This window comes from Heterocephalus glaber, unplaced genomic scaffold (assembly GCF_053883595.1).
Source record: "Heterocephalus glaber isolate CG9 unplaced genomic scaffold, H.glaber_assembly_v1.0 deba00001547, whole genome shotgun sequence".
Classification (NCBI taxonomy): domain Eukaryota; kingdom Metazoa; phylum Chordata; class Mammalia; order Rodentia; family Bathyergidae; genus Heterocephalus; species Heterocephalus glaber.
Genome location: NW_028258340.1, coordinates 10615365 through 10635163, shown reverse-complemented (window position 1 = coordinate 10635163; position 19799 = coordinate 10615365). Strand labels below are relative to the sequence as shown.

General features: G+C 37.3%; 2 protein-coding genes across 3 annotated transcripts in view; both read right to left on the bottom strand.

Moving 5' to 3' along the window:
• The window catches only part of Srpx (sushi repeat containing protein X-linked), a 106929-nt gene that overhangs the window by 66825 nt on the left and 20305 nt on the right, over positions 1–19799 (bottom strand). The gene's annotated exons all lie outside the window — the stretch shown is intronic.
• LOC101708200 (X-linked retinitis pigmentosa GTPase regulator) overlaps positions 16371–19799 on the bottom strand; it is a 126914-nt gene continuing 123485 nt past the window's right edge. Inside the window, exon 19 of the mRNA XM_087189859.1 lies at positions 16371–17446. Within this exon, the coding sequence (XP_087045985.1) occupies positions 17270–17446 (177 nt within the window). The 3' untranslated portion in view covers positions 16371–17269. The remainder of the gene's footprint in view (positions 17447–19799) is intronic.

The following is a 19799-nucleotide window of genomic DNA, read 5'->3' as shown; positions in this document are numbered from 1 at the left end:
CCATAAAAGTTCTCACTGTAAGGTGGGGAAAATTTGCTAAGACTAAATATTTGGCAATTGTGATGTGTAACACAAATGGGCAGGTTTACTAGTTCTGTGTTATATTTTTAGCCAAAATGGTTGGGTTTATCTTGAAAACAGTTCTTCATTCTTAATATTTGGTCAGAAAATTTTGTTTTTCCTCCTCATCGTTGTTATTTTAAATATAATTTTAATATCATCAGAAATCGACATATTTAGAAATCAACATATTTAAAATAAATTAATCATCAATTTTCTACTGAAAGTTGATGGGAAAATAAAATTCACTTTGCAGCAGAAATTCTTACCATGAGTATCATGGCCTACCATAGAATCAACAGAAGGGCTTCAAACAATCCGTGCCCTCTTGAAATTGGATATGTCTTTTGGTACATGAATACATTTTCCTGGGAGAAAAGATGATAACTTTCAGTAGATTTTCATAAGGGTCTGTGACCTCTCAAAAATTTAAGAGCCATGGTTTTGTAGCATTCTAGAATATTTCAGAAGAAGTACTGTATGTAGTATTTCCTTGATATTTTACTCTTTTTAGTATGTCATAGGAGAGACAAAAATACTTAAAACAAGGTTCATCTTGATATCTTTTAGACAAGTGATGTCCAGTGGAACTTCCTGTAATGGAAATGATTTGTATCTGCATTTCCCAGTAGGGTATTCACTAGCTATAGGTGGTTACTAAGCATTAGAAATGTGGCTACTATAACTGGGAAAGTGAATGTTTTTATTTTACCTAATTTTAATTAATTTAAATAGCCACGTGTGGTTAATAGCTACCATACTGAACAGCACAAGTCTAGATTTAATTAAAAATATTCTATGGAGATAAATCATGTCTATAAATTGCTCAATTGTGGGAACCACATCTAATTTACCTTGTATACCCAGCATATGATTCAGAATTAGTAGTCAGTAAATGGCGGAGAAAAAGAGAAAATGCCTTAAGTATCTTTTTCTTTTCTTTTTTTCCAGTACTGGAAATTGAACTCTAGGATCCCTAAGCTACATCCCCAGCTATTTCTTTTTATTATTATTATTATTATTTTTAAGACAAGGTCGCAGTAGGTTGCTCAGGAAGGCCTCAAACTTGTAATCCTCTTACCTCAGTCTCCCAAGTAGCTGAGATTACAAGGAGGCAACACCATGTCAGGCTTTGCCTTAAGTTTCTTATGACACATAAATCATATATTCTTATGCTCATATGGCTGAAATGGTTTTATCCCAATCAGTACAGCTTCAGTATATAAATTCTAACGGTGATAATAGTGCATAGATCTGGGTGTTTAAGAAAAAGAATTTTAAACTATTGGAAGTCATAGAGTATTTGTGAGAGTCAGGTGATTCAGTGCTAACAAATGATTTGCCAATGAGCATACAGTAATCCTCCCTTATCTGCAGTTTTGCTTTCCACAGTTTGTTACCTATGGTGAACTGTGGTCCCTCAATATTAAATGAAATATTCCAGAGATATTTGATTTATAAGTTGTAAATTGGATGCCATCTGGGTAGCATGATGAAATCTTGCAATGTCCCACCTGGGACATAAATCAACTCTGTCTAGCATATCCACATTATACATGCTACAGCCTTTGAGTCACTTAGTAGCCTTCTCAGTTATTGATCAACTGCAATTGGTATTGTATGTTTGTGTTCAAGTAATCTTTATTTACTTAATAATGGCCTCAAAGCACAAGAATAATCATGTTGGTGATACATATATGCCATGAAGCCTTAAAGTATTTCCTTTAAGTGAATAAGTAAAAGTTTTCAACTTAGGAAAGAAAAAATTCATATGTCACGGTTGCTAAGATCTATCGCAAGAGCAAATCTTTTATCCAGAAAATTGTGAAAAGGGGAAAAGAAATTCATGACAGTTTTTCCATCACACTTAAAACTGCAAACGTTATGGCCACAGTGCATAAGTGCTTAATCATCTCACTTTGTCACATTACATAGGCATTGTGTTATCTCACATCAATACTAGAAGCATGAGCACAGTACAGTAAGTGGGAGATCACATTCATATAACTCATAGTATATTATTATACTTGTTCTATTTTATTATTAGTTACTGCTGATAATCTCTTACTGTGTCTAATTTATAAATTAAACCTTATCATAGATAGGTGTGTATGTATGTATAGGACATAACATAATATATATAGGATTTGGCATTTTTAAAAAATACAAATAGAAGAGAAGAAGAAGAAAGTACAGAAGGAAGGAAGAAGAAAGGATATTTGGATCTTAGCTTAAAGATAGAAGGGTTTTTTCCAGTAGTGAGTATGAAACCCAGGGTTTGGCACATGTTAGGCAGGTGTTCTACCACTGAGCTACACCCCCAGACCTTTTTTATTTTTTTAATTTTGAATCAAGATCTCACTAAATTACCTATGCTGACCTTGAACTTGGGACCCTCCCACCTCAGCCTCTCAGGCAGCTGAGATTACAGGTATGCACTCCTGGCTAAATTAGATTTTAATGTATTTCTCAGCCTTGATTTTATAGCCTTCACTTAGGTCATTGCAGTAGATATTGTTTATCTTTTACCTAGATTAAAGTGCCCATCTCCCAGCTGACTTTAATTGCCAATGGCCCACCATTTTCCCCCTTCTCCAGAGAACTGTCCTCAACTGAGAGGATTCACTTCACCCTCCACATCCCTTTCCCAGCAGCAACCAATATTCGTTTGATATAGAGAGACATAGGTCAGACTCCTTACTTCCAAGGATGGGTAGGAGTGGGGCACTGCAGGCTTTATGTACCTGAGCACCCACAGAGATACATTTTACCTGAGGCTCCATCCTTGCTTGACTCTTTATTGCTTCCCTCCCGTGGTTTTCCTGAGAGCAATTCTTCAACAAATCACAGGCTCTGCTACTAGGGAACCAAGTTAAGACAGCCACTAAGTTTCTTTAAACCTCAAAGACCCTGACTGGCTATGCCTCCCAGAGTTACCATAACTTCAATGGTGTAATGTCTATGTTTTTAAAATACTACATTCTTACTATGTTTTCCCAGCTTCTAATTTGATGGTTCATAATCATATTTTCAATTTAATTCAGTGAGTATAGTTTGAAGGTCCCATTAGCTTGGGCTACTGTACATATAAATAAACTTCTGATAAAAATAAAAGAAATATGGCATATGTATCTGGCATGACACCTTTAAAAGTTTTAAAGCACTAATCATACAATAAGAATTTCAGGGTGCCACACTTTTCTGTGTACTTTTAAAATTCTCCTGTCTCGACATCTTGTATGATTTATTGTTTATTATATATATTCAACTTAATAACCACCATCTTGTATGATTTATGGTTTAATATGTATATATTTTTTCAACTTAATAGCCACCAAGAAAAGCCACATATACAGTCTTTTCCAGTAAAATAAACTGTTGTCACGTTTACTCTATAAATTCAGGTGATAAAATTTGCTTTAGGAAAACATGCCTTTCTGGCTCAAAATATCATAGTTTATCCCTTGATGCAGCCCCAAGGAAGGGCAGATCCAATCTATGTAGACTGAGGGTACAGCAGTAACTCTTCTCTTCCTTATGGGTAAATCTGCAGGAGATTCTTACCTGAAACATCCTAATACATGAGGGGGTTTATGGTTTATATCTAAAATGTCCCCCAAAGCCTCATGCACTCCCAGGTGGGACTTTTGGGAGGTTGCTGGATCATGGGTGTATGATACTGGATTAAGGGAATGACAACTGGACTAGTCCATTGATTGGTTTGGCATAGTTCTGGGTGGGGCTGAGTGGATTTGCTGAAGACCGAAGCCTCACTCTGGGTGTGGGTGGCACCAACCAATAGGCTTCTAGCCTGGATGAAATACAAAAGGGAAGAGGGGGGCCAGGGATGTATCTCAGTGGTTCCGCCACCTGCCTCACAAGTGCAAGGCCTCGAGTTCGATACCCGGGACCAATAAATAAATAAATAAATAAATAAAGGGAAAGAGGGAAAGGAAGGCTTGCTGCTTCTTGCTTCCTGCCTGCCACATCATGAACTGTTTTCCCTCTGCCATGCCACTCTGCCATGCCGCCCTACCTTGGAGCCAGCCAACTATGGACTGAAACCTCTATAAACTGTGAGCTAAAATAAATCAGGCATTTTGTCCCACCAATGAGAAAAGTTAACTAAGACAGGGGGCTTATGAAGAACCCTAGAAGTGAGTCCCATATACCCTGACTGGTGGGCAAGACCAGCTCAACTCTGTTTTCTCAGTTTCCACACAGAAGAGAGACAACATGAAGCTGTGTGTAAATGTGTATGTGTTAGAAGGAGTTGCAGAGAAGAAGTTTTAGATTTTCAGAGTATCAGCTTCAACCCCAAGATGCAGGCCCAGAACAAGTATGCAGAGAAGCAGAAACTATAAATGAAAATCTCTTCCTTACATGCCTTACTTCTCAAAATCAGTGGCAGAGTAACAGATGAAAACTCAAAAGTAAGAAAAGGGGGAAAGTACATGGAGGAAGATCTTTGTTCCAAGTGGAACAAATGGATCCAGAAAGACTGATCTAGACCTTTTGTAATCTTGTGGAATAGACTGAAGAAAATATTTACCATAATGTTTTTCTCAGGGGAAAAGATTCACCAGTGTTCCGGTGAGACAAGTTTATATCCCCTCTCTTTTCTTTGCCACCATCCCAAGGCCCTCACATGTACCAACAATCAACTAGAGCAGTATGTTTCAAACTGTTGACCCAACTTGGTAAGTCATAACTAGTATTTTTGTAGTAAAATAAAACAGTATTGAAAATGTCAGGGTGTACTGCACATAGTAAAGATAAATACTACTTTGTGCATCTTTTTGTTTCAATTATATAGGTATATGTGTTGTTAGTCCCCCCCCCAGTTTGTATACACAGCCCCATCTCATGCCTGTTGTCATAGTATTATTATTTTTGTTAACTACACCAAGGTATAATCAACAAAAATGTCTATATTTAAGGTGTACAAGGTCATATTTTGATATATGTACACACTATGAAACAATTACCACAATCATGCTAATTAACATGTCCATCACCTCACATAATTACCATTCAGCTTGTGACTAATAGCACTCCCTTTCTCACTTAAAACTTCTGATTTTGACAATATGTCATATATTTATTCTAAAGACAGGTCACAGTAGAATGCATTTCTACCTGTGAGTGCTAGTAAGAAGATAATTACTTAGAGCACCTTGAAACCTATAGCTTTGTCTAGTTAATTCTGTTTCTTCCTTCAGTATGAAAGAATCTGAGGATAGGAGGAAGGCTTCAGGGTACTGAAGGTGGTGGAACTCTTTGCTTTCCCATAATTTGTTTAGGACTTGGATGTTATATATTGTGAAACAGCAAGCTGGTACTGTATTTCCTCAACTGCTCTTGGTCAACTCCTCTGGTGGGATGCAATCCTTTAACCTGTGGGATTCAGCCCCCAGTGCATGGTCTGGACTGGAGAAGACACTTTCCTTTCCTGAGCCTTAGTCTGCTCACCTGTACAATGGAATGGCAGTGGGTAGCATGGTACAGAACATGTTTCAAATTATGTTCCCTCAGAATACTCCCATCCATCTTCAATCTCTAATTGGCCTAACTGCATTCAAGCAAATTAAGTTATCATCATTTGATTAGCAATAAAAAATTAGCATAGCACCTGACTTTAAAATTGGTCAGGTTCTTCCATTTTCATTGCCTCTGTAAGTCCCCATTGCAACACCATTGCCCTTCATTTGGTGGGAATCATTTAGTGACTGGAATGTAAATGCAGGAAGGGCAGCAATTCTCATACCTTGTTCACGATTGTAGTCTCAGCTCAGAGAATGAAGTCAGTGTCGATTACAGAGGAAACAATGATTGAACTCTTTTGAGAGTGTCTCGTACAGTTTCACAGCTATCACGGCTTCTGACAGTTTGACTTATCATTTTTCAACTTTCCATGGTACAGAAACAATATATATTCAGTAGGAACCCAACTTGGGATTTGGAATTGGCATTTTTGCCAGGGCTGGTGACAACCTGTCTCTGGTGATGCTGGGCAGTGGCAATGAGCCAAGGCTGCCAGTCAGCCATGTGATTATAGGGGGAAACAACCAACACTCTGCAGTGTTGCTCAATGGCGATGGGTCAAGAAGCTAAGTGGATTAAATACATTATTGCTTACAATATTTTCAATTTACGATGGACTTATTCAGACACAGCCCAATCATAAGCAAGGAATATCTTATTTGTTCCTGTCTTTATGCCTTTGTAGGACCCACCTGAATGCCCTGCCCTTCCTCTCAGTCCCTGTCCTGTTTTCAGAGATATTTCAAAGCTTAGTTCCTCCTAGTTTCTTTCTAGTTTGTCTTTCCTAATCATTATTTTAAATTCCATTCACCTTGATGGGCTCTGTTCACATGTTAGCATTAGCACTGGTCATTACGTTCTGCATTTTCCAAAGTCATTTCAGATATGTCTAGGCCCTGTCACCCCAGTTAGACATCAAATTCTTCAGGGAATGTAATGGGTTGATTCTCTTATTGCCTTGGTGAAACTAACAAGGTGCCTCTCTCTGTCAGAGAAGCCTTTAAAAGGGTCTTTGCTGTTGAGATTTTAGTCTACATGACTCAACTCCTCAAGCTGTTCCCCTAGTATCAAGATGGGGCATCCATCCCCCTCAGGGGAGGCCATACTTAGAGAAACAGATACTGTATTTAAATATCTGCAAGTAGCTGTCCAAATAAAGCTGCGATGGGTACATAGAACTTGGCAGTCAATCAGTAGTATAATTTATAAAATTCTGGCACATCATGGCAAAGCTCACAATAACTGGATTCAGGAAAAGAGAAGTAGTAAGAAATAAAAATAAAATCATGGTAGTATATACTGAAAACGGTAGGCAGCAAACCTTTAATTACCAGCTATATACAATTTTAATACATTTAATAAATTTAATAATTTTAATAGATCAAATAGCAGAAAAAAAGAGAAGATACTGTGGGCAAGGATATTCCAGAAAAATGGCCCTGAAATGAGCATCATTAAATGTCTGCTGAAACCTAAGGTGCCTGCCTTCTGGAACATTCTCTGATTCCCTGGCAGAAGATAGAAAACTAGCAGCCAAGGATGAAAGCTTGAGATCTCACTTGAAGTCTTTTGTGGAAGTTTATTTCAGCCAGCTCTGCTTGTGGTGGGAGATAGGATGGTTTCTTTTGGGGGGGTAGCTTCTCTTTTTTGAAAGCATTCATTTTCCATTCAGTGCCCTCCAACTAATAATCACACACTAGCTGTTGTCAGTTATGATCTTCACTGGGAAACTCAAGCTCTGGGGGAATAAAAGAAGGTGGAACTGAACTGATGGCAGTTATGGCTTTCAAAATGATAAGCTACAGAGGCTGTGCAACACCTGTTGAGGGAGTCTGAATACAATACCAGTACTTACTCTCCTGGTCACTTACGTGGTTCTAGTGGAGATGAGTTTATCTTGTCCCTTGACCACGGGGTCAATCATAGCACCAAATTAGGACAATCAGGCCCTCCAGAGGATTTTTCTCTGGTGGGAAACTAAGAAAGATATGAGCCCTGAAGTTTTCAGTGGCAAAGGTTAAATCTCAGAGAGAATGTTAACCTAAGAAAATGAAACCATCAGAGATGAAAAAAAAGTGAGAGAGAAAGAGATCCCATAGTATTTAAGCACTTGGTTCCTATCAGCACACCCTTGCCATATAACAACAAAATCCCCCATTTCCCAAAGCTATTTAAAGATCAGTATTCCAGTCATGTTCTATCAACAGTGCTGTCTTAAATAATAGACTATAATTCATATTTGAATGAAATGAATAACTAAAACATACAGTATGACATCTGGTTTGGGATAAGAAATCAGTCTCAGTGCATCACCTCAAATTCTATATTTTAAAACAATACTGTAGCTCAGATTTAAAATACATTAGTGCACTGTACCATACATTTATTAGTACCAGACTTATTTTTAATAAAATACATTACATTAGAATTGGAAAAATGCAGTGAATACTCATAACATACTGTATATTGGAAAACTCACAAATTGATCTTTTACATACTAAAACAATGCTCACATTGTTTTGGAAAGTTTTGTTTCAGATATACACACCCCATATTTCACTGATTATAAAAAACACCTTTTTACATTTTAATTTCTCTATACTCGGGATAAATTCTATAACCCATAGAGTGGTGCAATTTAATTAGCATCACTCTTTTTTTCTTAGTGATACCCAAAATATTGGTAAAACTCTGACAACTGACAACTGATGGAGTCATAGTTTGATGATACAATGGCCACATGTGTGTGTGTTCTGTAATGTAACGTAAAATGTATTTCTTACTGCAGGTATCAGTCAAAAGAGTTTGAAAGCAAATTTGTTGCACAACTAATCGAAGGAATTCCAACTTGTTAATCAGAGTAGTGTTTGCTATACATACCAACTAAGGCATCTATCCATTCTCATATTTACATGATGTCTTAATACAACTAATTACCCAGGGTACCCAAATGGCTTCCTCCTCATTGTGGAAGCCTTCAGATCGTCACAGGGAAACCTCTTGAATTAACAACCTTCTGCCATTCATCAGTAAATGTCACATGCATCTCCCTATGTAGCCAAAGAGAAGTCCACAGTGAGGTACAGAGTGGCTTGCAATCATTCCAGGATATCAGAGAAATGATGACAGGTGAGTCAGGTGGCATTTCACCTACAGATGAGTGTTCCAAAAGTGTATCTGCAAATAAATTTCTTATAGCGTGAAATTGGCTTTCCCTTGTGCTGTGATTTTTATGTGTTCTCCAAAGGCCAGGAGTTAAAGGCTTTGTTTACAGCCTATGGCACTATTGGGAGGCAGTAAAACCATTAAGTGGTGAGGCCTAGTAGAAGCTAGGTCACTGGGAACATGTTCTTGAGGAGGATATTGGGACCCTGGTGCCTCTCCCCCCCCCCTCTTTTCCTGGCTGCCATGAGATGAAGGCCTCTTCTCCTACAAGCTTTTGCCATCATGTACTGACCTACCACAAGCCCAATATCAACAAAGTTAAGTGACCATAGACTGAGACCTCTGAAACCATGAGCCAAAATAAACTTTCTTCTTTTTAAATTGATTTCTCATGTATCTGTCACAGTGATGGAAAGCTAACATACCTTGGAAGCCATACTACCAGTGGTGATCAGGTACCCCAGAGAGTCCACCAGAGTTGTTTTAAGCCATAATGGAGTTGAACTCTAGATGTGCCTGGGGTGGCTCTGTGCCCACTAAACAAAAAGAATATTTTCCTCCATGCCTACTTCCCCCTGCCCTGGGACACAAAAATTATGTTCATTTTACTTCTAGTATAATCATCCTGCTTCTTACCATTCTTGATCTGCTGACCTAGAGTCTAGCAGAGAGGCTAATAAGAATATGGGTACTTACACATGAGTTCTGGTTTCTGTTATTGAGATTCCTGTGTGTGAGCCAAGATTTTGAAGATGAAAAATTTCAGATATAAACATAAATTACCATTTTAGTTTCTTGGCTGCTCTCAAGGATGCTGCAACTTGTCAATACAAGAGACTACAGGCAAATTGGCCTTTTCTCAGCCCCTCACTGGAGAAGGACCTACAGTTACAAGCTTTTTTATTCCTTCCTCCAACACCTTATCAGTAAATGCTGGGGTTGAGGTAAGACTGCTGGTAGGGAAGGTACTGGCAAGACTAATGAAGTACTCATTTGCAAAGATGAGGCTCATTCTCAGCCACTATGAGCTGGTCAAAAATGAAGTATAGGCAGAGAAGTTGAGCCTGTCCCAGCACCAGGAAGGAAGCTCCCCTGCCACCATCCCAGGCTCCTAGGGCACAGAAGGTGAGCTGCGTGGGTGCCAGAAGCACCCCACCCCCCCGCCATGGAAATGAGAAGACACGTAAACAAGCCTCAAAAACAGACTTCCAGATCACCTACAGCAATCCCAAAGGGAAACAAGATGGAACAATATGATACTCAACTACCTGGACTCTCTGAACTGGCAACAAAAGAGGATCTGGAAAAAATGAAATCAGAAATAATTTCTCAGATAACAGCAAAGATTGTGCTCATAGTGCAAGACATGATTAATAAATCTAGAGAGGACACAGATTAAAAAAAATAGAGGATCTGAGGAACATGATGGAATCCCAACACAGGAAACAAATGGAATCCATAAAACAGATGCAAACAGATTTCCAGGAGATTAAAACTCCACCGAAAGTCTGCATGGCAGAATGAACCAATGTGAGGATATAATTTCAGATATAGAAGATAAGATTGCAATTAATGACCAGGAAAAGAAAAATTGCTTTAAAATTGTAAGGGAACATGAGAAATCAATCCAGCAGCTGCTAGATGATGCAAAGAAGAATAACATAAGACTGATTGGAGTCAATGAAGAAACAGGAGAGAGTGCAGATGACACAAAAAAATTGTTCACAGAAGTGATGGCAGAAAACTTCCCAAGGAGGGGAAAAGAACTTGACATACAGATAAGTGAGGCATATAGGACTCCAAATAGCCTTGATCAAAAAAAAATCTACACATAGGCATATAATAGTTAGGATTCCAGAAATCCAACAGAAGAACAAAATTCTACAAGCAGTGAGAGAAAAGAAACAAATCACATACAAAGGAAAGCCCATCAGAATCACAGCAGATTTCTCAGTGCAAGCCCTCAAGGCAAGAAGAGCTTGGAGTGATGTATTTCAAGCCCTAAAGGAAACAGCCTCCAACCCAGATTGATGTACCCTGCAAAACCATCTTTCAAAATTGATGGAGAAATAAGATACTTTCATGATAAAGAGCACCTCAGGAACTTCATGAATACTCCAAAAAATTTTAGACAATATCCTAGGAAAAGACAATGAGGATCACAACCCCAGGAAACCCAGCAGAATGAATCCATTGGGTGTGACAAATTAAACGCAAAGAGGGAGAATCCAACAAAAAGAAAAAGTCATGACAAGGCTTTTAAAACTTTTAACTTCATCTCCCTAATGAGTGTATAATTCAATCTTGTTACTGTACTGATTAGTATTTTTCTGATTCTAGAGTTGCACACCTTTCCTTGTGCTATACTGGCTATTTATCATCTTCTTATGTCTACTTTTTAATTGGGTTGTCTATTAATGAGCTGTAAGAGTTCTTTATATATTCTGGTCATAGTTTATATGCATTGTAAATATGGTCTGTTTAAGGACTACTTTTCATTTTAATGATGTCATTTAAAGTTCTAAATTTTGATGGAATCTCATTTATCAATTTTTTTCTTTTATATATCATGTTTTTTGTATCTTAGGTAGTTCTTGCCTACCCTAAATTCATAAACATTTTTCCTTACAATTTCTTCTTATAGTTTTATACTTTTAGGCTTTCATATTTAGGTTCATAGATCCCTTGAAGTTATTTTCATGTAAGGAAATAAAGGGTTGAGGTTAATTTTTTATATACGGATATGAGGTGTTCTACTGCCATTTGCTGAAAACACTTTCTCTTCCTCGGCTCTTGAATTGAGTTTATATTCTATAAAATGGTAATGTTAAATAATCTTTCAAAACTCAGTGGACCATATATGTGTGGTTCTATTTCTAGATTCTCTGTTTTATTCAAATGATGTATATGTCTTTCCTTACACCAACACTGCCTTGATTACTGTTGCTTTAGAAGAAGTCTTAAAATTAGGTACTAAATGTCTTCCAACACTGTTTTTTGTCTTCTTTTTTTTTTTTAACTTTTCTAGGTCCTTTGTACTCCTACATAACTTTTAAATTTCAATATCCAATTCTTCATTTATAGCAAGTATACACAGACCTGAATTTTTATATATACCTTGTGTTTTCTAATCCTGCTCAATTCAAATACAAGTTCTAGGGACTCCTAGAGATTTCTTAGTATTTTCTCTGAAGATGATTATTTCATCTACATATAAAGATTTTGCTTCTACCTTGCCAATCCTATCCTAATTTTGTCATTTTATTTCCAGACTATTTTGGTTTGGGCCTAGGTTTCAAAGTTTAATGGACAGATAAAAAGTAAGCATATCTGCCCTTGTTCCCCACTTTAAGGAGAAAGCATTGCATCTTCTCCATTCATATAAGGCGTTCTCCCTGGAAGTATGGAGTACATGTCTTTAATCTGTTGAGAAGGTTCTGTTCTACTTCTAGTCTCCTGATAGCTTTTACCATGAACAGCTGTAGAATTTAGTCCAATACTTTTTCTCCAACTAGTGACAGGATCATATGGCTTTTTCCTTTCCTCTGTTAAAATGATGACTTTTGGGAGTGAATTTTCCAAAGCTGAACCAACACTGCCATCCCTATAACAAAATCGCTTTCTACATACTGCCAGATCTGACTTCTAATAGTTTGTTTTGTTAAACAAATTTCTATCTATGTTCATACTTTTTTCTTCTATTATCTTTATCCAGTTTTATGATTAGCACAATGTTTATTTCCTAAAATGAGGGGAGAAGTGTTCCTTCTTTTTTCTGCTTTAATTGTTTGATAGAGTTTATCAGTTAAAATGTATATGAGCCCGCTGTTGTCATATAGGTAGGTTTTCAAGCTAGGAATATACTTTCTTTAATAGGTGCTATTCAAATTTTATATTTCCTCCAGAGTTAGTTTCATTAATTTGTCTTCCAAGGTACTTCTTAGAAGTTGTCAAATTTATTTCAAAAAAGATTTTTGAAATATGCTTTCTATATCCTTTTAAGTTCTGTAAAAATAACAAACAAACAAACAAAACGAAGTATATACCTTTAAGGGAACTTTGCTAAAGCCAAGTCTTCCTGAGCAATCTTCTAGCACCCTGGTGAACAGATATATGTCCAGGGCAAGAAGGAGTGGCCAAATAAAAGGCAAATGAAGTAAAATGGCAGCTGTTCCTCCAGCCTTTCACCACACAAGAACAGCTTTGTGCAGCACAACCTTGTTGGCCAAAATAGACACCTATGCAACTAAAGCAGATGTTTGTAGTTTGCAAGGGAGAAAAAAGAAGGACCTGCTATTTATTGAATAGATATACCCCAGGCACTGCTGTGGGTGATTCATATAAATCATATAATTTATTGAGTATATTCACAGGAAAGGAATCCAAAAAGAGGGGAAAATGCAAACATAATTTTGCATATCCAACAAAAATTGTGAATGATTGTTTTGTTAGTATGGGTGTTTGAATGTTTTTTCTAGGTGCATCTACTCATGTAATATTCAAATTTTACATAGCACAACCAAATAGGGCATGGAGCTTCTTTACTTTGCATCAACAATGTGAAGACACGAGCATTTTCTTCTGGAGCTAATCCTCTTCAGTGAAATGGGAGCAAGGAATTGTCAATGAAAACTTAAAGCAGGTAGTAAATGAGAAACAGCTTAGACAGTTCATTGTCCCCTTCATGAACACACATGAAAAAATTCTCAAATATTAGCTAGTGGCAACTTTTTGTTTTTTATTGTAAAAGCTTGAATAAGTGCTGAGTTAGCCACCATCATTGAGAATTTGCTACTTTGTGAATGTGAGGAAGGCAGTTTGAAGAGGCACATGTGTCCTTCAACTCATCAAATTACTAGATTTCTGTGGCTCACTTCCATGAAATGTATTGAAAAGTAACTATAGTTTGAAAGGAGAATCAATTTCAAAATCAAGCAACTAGGCTTCTGTTTCAGGCAGTGTGTGAGCCATTTGACCTGACTGTGCTCAGAGGGAAAACAACTAAACATTCTGGGTGAAATATTTTTTAAAGATTTCTAAATTTCCTTTGAGTTTGCAAGAAAGCAAGGAATATTCAGAGGTCAAAATCTCTCCAAAAAAGAGGATACTGGCCGGTAAGTCTTGTCTTTCATTCTGACTGCCAAAACTGAGCTTTGATTTCCATGGACTGGGGAGATATGATTACAGAAGATGAATTCCAGGGACTACTTAAGGTCAGCTGTTTTACAGCAGACCTCCCCTCATCCCCACTTGCACACTCATACCCTATACTTTCAGTGTAGAATGAACTGGAAATAAATCCATCCCTTAAATGGGAGCTAAGAAAAGTTCTCATCTTATACCCTTATTCTGAGTGAAAGATGCAAAACCTTTCCCTGGGAATAATTATTGTTATTATGTTAGTACTGCAATCTCATTAATAATTCAGACCATAGTGGTATCATTTCACACCCATTAATTTGAAAAAAACTTAAAATCTAAGAAATCGAGTGTTGACAAGGATGTTGAACAATGGAAATCCACTTTGATATTTTGAGTTAAAATTGATATAAACTTTTTAGTAAATAATTTGGTATTACTAAACAAACTCAAAAATGTGCATTCACAATGATCCAGCAAAATCACCCTTAGGTATTTATTCTAGAGAAATTTCTGCATACTCCTCCAAGGAAATGGACAAGAATCTTACCAACAGGATTGTTTGTAAGAATATCAAACCAGCAGCGACCCACAAGCATGTCATGAGCAGCATAGATAAGCTATCGCATATTTACATAATTTCATATTTACATAATTCACATTATATAATAATGTGAATGTGGTTGTTTAAACCATGACCACAGCAACAATATGAACAAATCTCAAGAACTGAATGTTGAGTGAATAAAAGCAAGTTGTAGAATACATTCAGTATGAGTTCACCTATAAAAAGGTCGAAAGTGTGCAAAAGTACATAATATGCTGTTAGAAATATAAACACATCCAGTAATAATAAAAAGAAAATCAGAAGGCTGGTATGGTAGCACATACCTCTAATTCCAGCTACTCATGATACTGAGGCACAAAGATCACAAGTTCAAGTCCAGCCTGGGAAACTTAGTGAGATACTGTTCCAAAATAAAAAAATAAAAAAGGACTGGGGATGTAGCTCAGCGGTATAGCATCTCTGGACTCAATCACCAAATACCATAAAAAGTAATGAGAAAAATGGTGAACACAGAATTTAGGATCTTGGTTACTTCTAAGTAGATGAGGAAAGGATATAATTCAGGAAGGGAATGGCAAAGACCACAAGGTAATATTTATGTTCCTTTTTGGCAATGTTCTTCTTATTAAACTACCCAGTAAGTATGATGGTGTTCATTGTGTTTTTTACCTTTTCTATATTATACAAATATTCTGTTCTACCCAATGTTTAATTTATAAAATTTAAACCAGAGCAATTGAAATGTCTTTGATGTAACAAGTTTGCTTGTTAGGTTTGTTCCTCATTTGTTTGCAATTATCAGAACTTGTTTTTCCTAGAAGTTATTAAGAATAAGCACTTGGACCTCCAACTAAAAGGTTTATTTTGCCAATAAAATGAGAGAGTCTTAGATTTGGAAATGCTTTTGGAAGATCATCTGATGCAGGGACCAGCCTCGAGGACTGAGAGTGTCCCAATGAAAACTTGGGAGTTTGGAAACATAACACATCCGAGCCCACTCTAAGATGATTTCAACATTTTGCCTCTAGGAAAGTCAAAATTTGTTCCTTAAAGTTCATATAACACGGCATGGTGACACACTCCTATATTCCCAGCTACTTAGGAGGCTGAGACAGGAACGAATGTTTGAGGCCTGCCTGGGAAACTTAGTAAAAATCTATCTAAAAATAAAAAGCGCTGGTGATATAACTCAGCACTCCCTGGGTTCAATCCCCAATACCACAAAAAAAGCCCACCTAAAATCTTTCTTCCTTTAATATGTTAGCTAGAAAAAGCCATCAATTAGGAAGAGAGGCCTAAAACTCGAAAGCAGTGGGATCTTAGCAGGCTGATTTGCCTGAGTTCAATTTTCCAGATCTAAGGAAACTGTACCTCGTGACCTGAAAGAATACAGAGGGTAGACATTGTAGTTATGAGTCTTTATAATCACTGAAGATTTAAAGGAAATCAAGGAAATGTCAAAGATTTCAGATTGGCAATTTTCAAACCTGTAAAAATAATAGAGTGTAAAAACTATATATAGAGAAAAATGTTTAATTCTACCTTCAACTTTAATTTTAGAATATATTATTAACCAGCAAATTTGGAAGAAATTTTTTAAATAGTGACAATTTGAAATTGCCATCAGTTCAAAAGAATAAATCAGGACAAAGCAACCTCATTTCCTCAGTTTACTCAGGAGAATTCCTTCTCTGATACAGTACATGTAGTGTGCATAGAGGCATACTGATTTAAATAAGTACTGACTTATGAATTGTCTTAGCAGGGAGCAATAGTTTTTCAGCATTCTTGGCCATGACCCACAAAAAAAAATGTTTTATCTTATGACTCAGTACACATATTTATATGGCTGAAATAAGTTTCACAAAACAACACTTTAGGCATGATGCTTTTTCATATTTTTTTATTCTATTCCATTTTAGTTTTTATAAAGTTCTGGTCATGACCTATTAATGAATTTCACAACCCATTAATAGGTTACTTCCTCACAGGTGGTGTGCTGTAGAGCTCTCCGTGTAGTTCTATGAGTGAAAAAATTAAGAAGGCTAACTGCAGAAGAAGAGAAAACTAAAGAGGACAGGATCTTGTTTTGTGTCTCCCAAAGCAGACACTACCTGAGAGAAGGACTCGAGTACAAGAAGTTCATTTGGGAGGTCATCCCAGGAAACACAGTAAGAAAGTAAGAAACATGAGAAAGGCAAAAGAGAAAAGCCAGTAAAAGTGTGCAACTTGGACCCACTGGGAAAACTCTGGGGAAACACAACCCATGCACATGGAAACTGAGGTTTGTATCCCTAGACTCCTTCCCCTTTTTGGCTGAGGGCTGGCTCCAGGAGTAATAAATCTCTTACTCTTCCAGAACTTCTTGCTGAGCAAGCTCAATGGTGTTGGATGTGAGGATATCTCAGGTGAGAAACTGTCAACATGTTTGGGAAATGTCCACCTCAGCTGTAGCTAAATGCAGAGATGAGCCGAGGGAAGGTGGTAGAGGCCACCAACAAACATTGACTAGAGATGGACAAAAAAGACAGATGAGGAAATCATTGTAGGTGGAAGTTAGTTTGAAAGCTATACAGAGGAATTTAAGAGATTATAAACATGAAGGCCTGTATTTCCTACACTAAGCTGTATATTCAGCATGGGGGAGACCCAGATAGTTGCCCATATTATGAGCCAGGAGGTGAAGCCGTTTATAAAGCAGAAAAAGCAACATTGGTCTACAAGAAGACAAAGCTTAAGTCACAGAAGTCTGGCTTGTCCTGGACTAAATCAACCATTTTGCCAATCTTAGGGCTATATCTGAAGAAGGACACAAAACACACTGGAACATGCCAGGGGGGAAAATAAAACAAGGTATAGGACATGGTGGCACATGCCCGTGGTGGTCACAGCTGCTTGGGATGCTGAGGCAGGAGGACCACTTGAGTCCTGGAGTTTGTGGCCAGCCTGGGCAACATGGCAAGATCCTATCTGAAAAAGAAAAGAAAAAAAAAAACCCAGCAAGTGATCAATACGGACTAGTTTTCATAACAAATTGAAGAAACTTTAAATTTGTAGCTTGAAGAAAATCTGACTTAAGAGAAATAGAATCCCTGTGTTCTGATTTCTCAACAGCCATCACATGCACAAAACTAGAGCAAGAGAGCCTGTGTAGTTTAAAAAGTGAAAAACAAAGACAGTGGCTAGAAGTTATGCCGAGCTGGTTGCAGCCCAATGTGAGGCAGGACTTTCTAAGGCTTCAAGACCGTCTTGAGACACCATCCAAGTTTGCTGAATCTGGAAGTATTCCCATGAGTTGGGGGGATGTTGGCAAGAGAGGTGAGGGGGGATTACTGCAATGAGGACAAGGTGGAACTCTAAGGCCTTTTCCAAGGTTAAGATTCTGCTGTTTGTGAAGTTAAAATACTAAATAATATTTCTCACACATACTCCACATCAACCTCAAAGTTAGGGAAAAGAAACCTCCGGAGATAGAGTGTAGGCAGAAAAGTGGAGGAAGCAATGGAACAAGATTCTAAAAATATGAGAGAAAAATAATAAAAAGACAGAATGATGAATTCCTACAAAAGATTGTTTCCTTAGCCCTGAGGAGGAGGGAAGGATCTATGGTTTTCCATTCTTTGTTGGTTACAAACTTGGGCTCTTGCTTCTTTCCATGCTATAAAAGAAAGAGAGTGGAGGGGGAGAGAAGCCTCAGAGAATATTGACTGCATATGTTTCAGGTTCAATGTAAAAAGAAAAAAAAAAGCAAGAGTTTTCAGGGCCGTTATTCAGAAAATAAGTTGCAGGCTCTTAATCACACTTGTTATTGGAGGCTGGGAACACAGACACATGGGGAAACTGTGGATATATATGTGCCCTGGCTTGTTAGAAGCACTCTCTGTGAATATAACATAACCAGGCGTCCTGGGGTAGGGGCCAAGATCACTGCATGATTATCTCTGTGATTCTGGGCTGTAGCAAATGTCTCCTTTTAAGTAGGAATCTGTAGCACTGATGGTACAAACATTATGCAGGCATCAGGAAGCAGAAGTACCCTGGAGAGTAGCATAAAAGAGCTTTAAGAAGAAAATAAATTATTTAGATGGAGGAGAGAGGTGACATGTTTAGTAAAGTGTATTAGTAGAATATTAAGTTGTGGGGCCCAAGCAAAATCAAGGAATACACCATAAACTTCTTGTTTTCTCTTTTCTCAACTTTCCCCAACCTGTCCACTGTTGAAGTTATTCCTCTTTGTATACTTTCTACTGACATTTTATTTTTCAAAAAGTACACAGTTTAACAAATTGCCACAAACTGAACAGCACTCATATAAAAAAATAGAATCGACCCGAATCCTGCCACCATCCGGATTTTTAACATCGCAAATTGAGTTTCTTTCATGTACCTCTTGGATTAAAAACTCAATGAGTTATCTTCAGAAGTGAGTTTATGGGAACGACAGAGAGTCTTTCTAGATTAGGTATAAAGTAATATAGCAGAATGCTAAGCATTCTTATCTACCTGATTTACTAGCTGGCATGTGACTTTTGCCAGCTCTACCACCTGTCAGGAGGTTTAGTTTCTGCCTGTTTATACATAAAATTGGTGTGTTCTGTGGAAGATCTTTAAAATTATGACATAGGCATTTTATCAGAGGGAAAACTTGCTATCAAGAGTATGAACTGAATATTCATGAAGATGAAGATGAAATCAATGAAATGACAGAGTTCCTAGAGAAAAGGAGAGAAGGTCTTAGAAATCAGGGTTAGATGATATTCTTGACTCTCTACTTGACTCCATTTTAAACTTCAGTGCTGATTTATGTTCCTGAAGTTTTTATAAGCTAATAGTGATCACATGCCAAAGCTGCTGGTTCAAAAGAGAAGATTTCAAAAGAACTTATTAATTTGGGGGATTTTACTTTTATTGATGTTTTGAGTAGAACTTGAATGTTAACAAAAATGTTACTTTCCAAAACTCAGCTATTATTGGAATTAAACTGAAGTCAATTCCAGATGTCTCCACAGAATAAGAATGTGTGGCTGATTCATCTGTGATTAGAAATAGCTTGGATGGAGTAGGAAGCTGAGGCAAATATCTGAGTTAGGGTCACTTATCACATGGCTTGTACAGGTCAAGGCCAGAAAGTAGTCACCTGACTGCACTGAGAAGGAAGCCACATAGAAAGCCTTATAGTTCCTCACGGTTCACTCTTTAACAATGTAGTGGGTATCATTTCACTTATATTTTAAAACTGTTTAATGTGTGAAGGTACTGATACAAGGGGAAAAATAAATTAACAAAAAATTCACAAAAGCCTCATCTGCATGAAAGATCACAT